General features: G+C 43.4%; 1 protein-coding gene across 1 annotated transcript; it reads right to left on the bottom strand.

Moving 5' to 3' along the window:
- Nucleotides 1-201: 201 nt before the first annotated feature.
- On the bottom strand, nucleotides 202-681 carry LOC124888536 (ribosomal protein S12, mitochondrial). The gene has a single exon (XM_047399146.1). The coding sequence runs from the start codon at nucleotides 583-585 to the stop codon at nucleotides 208-210; it is 378 nt and encodes a 125-aa protein (XP_047255102.1). The 5' UTR covers nucleotides 586-681; the 3' UTR covers nucleotides 202-207.
- Between the last annotated feature and the right edge of the window lie 2,985 nt (nucleotides 682-3,666).

Below are 3,666 nucleotides of genomic sequence, written 5' to 3'. Positions count from 1 at the left end.
GCTTCACAGCTTTCTCCACTCACCTCCATGGGCGAATATAGTCTACGTCACTCTTTCTTGGCTAGTCTAGTAGACTATATTCTAGGTCATTCGAAAGGGCTCCGTATAGTTTTGGGGTGTAACGTTGTGGTTGTTCCCTCTCCTTTCAGTCGAGTGACTTCGTACCTATCCTTACCGAGAAAAAGAAGTTCCAGAGGCATCTTCCATTCATATCGATTTTGGTTTTTTCGCACCATATTTTGATCTGCCTCTTCTTCGATCTGGAATTCCCAGCAAATCCTTGACTCCTCGAATACAATGGAATTTCACACCTGGCGAATCTTTCACTCTACCTTCTCTTATTAAGACCATAGAATGTTCCTGCAAATTATGACCTTCGCCTGGAATGTGAGCAAATATATCATGTCGATTGCTCAACCGTACTTTGGCTATCTTACGTGGAGCTGAATTAGGTTTTTTTGGTGTTCTCGTTGAAACACGCGGGCATACTCCTTTCTTCTGGGGACATTGATCCAAAGCTCGAGTACGGTCCGTGCGCCATTTTTCTTCTCTACCATGACGAATCAATTGATTTAATGTAGGCATCGCTCTTTCCTTTGTCCTTCCCCCCTATTTTTGCCCTATCACTAGTGGCTACTCCCGATTCGAAGCACCCATTTTCCATTCATAGAGAGATCCAATTGTCAAAATCAATAAAAAGGCCATCATGGACCAAGATCCAAATGGATCAATCTTGTTGGGAGGTACTGCCCAAGGAAAGGAAAAGGTTACTTCCGGATCAGGAATAATAAATAAAATAGAAACAAGATAAAATCTTATATCAAAATGACTTCTGGCATCATCGGAAGGATCGAAACCACATTCGTAGGCCGACAATTTTTCTGGATAGGTCGAACTATTGGAAAAAAATAGAAAAGGAAGACCGAGTGGGATCAAAGAAACTAGCAGGCTAATCACTAAATAGATATAAATAGGTGCAAATTCTGACATCACCACAGAAAACTTGGTTCTTTCGCTCCTTGCTGGCGGAGCGGCATACCGGAAAAAAAAAAATTCTCGCCACTACAAAAACCATAACAGAAGCATCCTTTTTCAATTCATTCTTTCTAATAAAAATAATTTAGCCTAGACCACGACCCCTTAGCGAAAGCTCGCAGTTACGCAAGGCCAATAAAACTCATTTATACGAGGGGCTCTCGTGCGGTCCAATGGTCTCCATTATGTGGAGATAGGCGGCATAGGTCTTCTCTTTTTGAAGCTTCCCATGAGAATAAAATATGAATCCACGGATTTTCTCTCTGTTGTTTAAAACGTATTCTTCGGACAGGCCATCGGATAAAAGGGCGAATTCCACCTTTTTTTTTTATCAAAAGCTGTTGCCCTAGAATCGAATCGATTTTAGATAAGGGGAGGTTTTTCGCCCCTAAATAGAAGGCGATGTGCTTATTGAGTTCCTACCACCGTAGGGGGTCCTGGAGTAAAGGGTGGAAAACCTCTGCTCCCATATCAATCGCTGCTGCGGTGAGGGCAAGAGGAGGCTCGTCGGGGGGATGGGCATCATTTTGATTGACACTCAGAAATGAGTGGGAAGCTCCCCAACCCTCAAGGGCTTCCGTCCACGTCGAAATTGCTTCCCTGGGGGAAGCCACGAAAATCAGCTTCGTTTCCGTCCAACTATGAAGTACATCAGCAGACGTTACAATAAAATGTATATGGCTCTTTGCTAGTAGAACCACTCTATTGTCGACTTCTAATAAATGTGATTGACCCAATTCTAGATCAGAAAAGGTTGTATTAAAGTTTCAATCAGTTAATAACATGGTAATTGCCCCTGCCAGTACCGAAAGTGATAATAAAAGTGGGAATGCTGTCACTAGAACGGACCACACAAATAGAGGTGATCTATGCATAGTCATTCCAGGTCCACGCATGTTGAAGATAGTTGTTATAAAATTAATAGAACCTAAAATGGATGAAACACCAGATAGATGAAGACTAGAAATTGCTAAATCAACTGCTCCTCCAGAATGGTTGGTAATACCACTTAAGGACGGATAGACCGTCCACCCAATGCCGCTACCCACTTCTACTAAGGCTGAGCTTAACAGGAGCAAGAGACTTGGAGGTAACAACCAGAATGAAATATTATTTAATCGTGGAAATGCCATGTCAGGCGCACCTATCAGAATCGGAATAGACCAATTACCAGATCCACCTATCATCGCCGGCATAACCATAAAAAAGATTATTAAAAAAGCGTGAGCTGTTATTAAAACATTATAAAGTTGATGATTCCCACCAAGAATTTGATCGCCGGTTCGTGCTAATTCCATACGAATCAGTACTGAGAAGCATGTGCCCATCACTTCAGCAATGGCATCGAAGATGAAATAAAGAGTCCCTATATCCTTGTGGTTAGTGGAGAACAGCCTTCGGACCGAATTTGTCATAAAATTGAGATTATTCCATTTCCTTCCTTATCAGAGAGGGGCCTGTGGGGCTTATTTATTGAAAAAGGGGGAGTGAGGAGGGATTTTTTGGCAAAGCAAGACTGATTAGCTTGCCTAAGGGTCGTAGCAGATGAATTCCTCATCTGCGAACTATTGGGGATCTATTCTCAGAAAGGAATGAAAGGACCGACTTTCCTTACCTAATAACATCTTAATCTACGATCTACGAATAAGAAATAGGAGCATCTAGCCGAGTAGCAGTCAGTAGGCGGAGAAGAAGTCAAAGGTGAATATCTCTTTGCCCCCCTCTTCAGTTAATGCTTTGGCCTTCGTCTCTATGGGCTTTGAATTTGGATAGATCCAGCGGGCCTTCTTGCGTGGACTTGGGCTTGCTTACTGGCTTCGCTGAGGATGGGATTCCCTACCCGATGATTTTGGCTAGGCTATTAGGCACCTTTGGTCTAGGCTTTCTCAAGCCTATCCAGAAGTCTGAAGTTCCATCTACAGAAGGTCTAATTTTGAGCCGAAGCTCTATTTATTGCCCTATTCCCTTTCCTGACCAAAGTCACTAAGGAGGGGCCGGGGCGGACTGCAATTCTGGAGGCTGGGGAAAGGGCACTCGTTGAAGAAGGGCCTGCCGTACTACGGGGTAAAGAAAGAAAAGATCGGATTGGAATATCAATGACATCGTTATTATTGATTTGAAAGTGACAAAGAGGGTAGCTTGCTTCTAGGCAGAAGCTTTGCGTCTCACACTTTGATGAGTGGAATCTCTTGTCCCCTCTAATCTGATGTGTTCTTAGCATGCGTGATCCAGTTATAGAGCCTATTATGGTTGTCAAATGGGCCTTCTCTCCACCTAGGCAAAAGATAGGGCGTCAGGTGAGCACGATTAGATTTTTCCGAACAAGCCTCAAGCTTGAATGAGCTCTCTAACCGGTTAGAAAATTTCTTTCACATTTCCCAAAAGTCATTCAATTGATTATGACGGGATAGAGAAAGATGGGGGTAGGGACTGAAGATGGTTGGTAAGATGCTAGCGGTGTAACTCGGGTAAACAGATCAGCCGGTTATAGTAGACTTCTATCCGACAGGGTTTGATGGCTGCCTTAGGTCGGATAGGAAGAGAGAGCTTTGATGACATTTCTAGTGAACCCAAGAAAGGTCGAAGAGGCCAGCGTAAAAGCACATAAAGGGAAGCAACTTGTCCACAAGC

The sequence above is a fragment of the Capsicum annuum genome, chromosome 1 (assembly GCF_002878395.1).
Source record: "Capsicum annuum cultivar UCD-10X-F1 chromosome 1, UCD10Xv1.1, whole genome shotgun sequence".
Lineage (NCBI taxonomy): Eukaryota > Viridiplantae > Streptophyta > Magnoliopsida > Solanales > Solanaceae > Capsicum > Capsicum annuum.
Note: the sequence above shows the minus strand (reverse complement) of the source record. Positions and strands in the feature narration are given on the sequence as shown.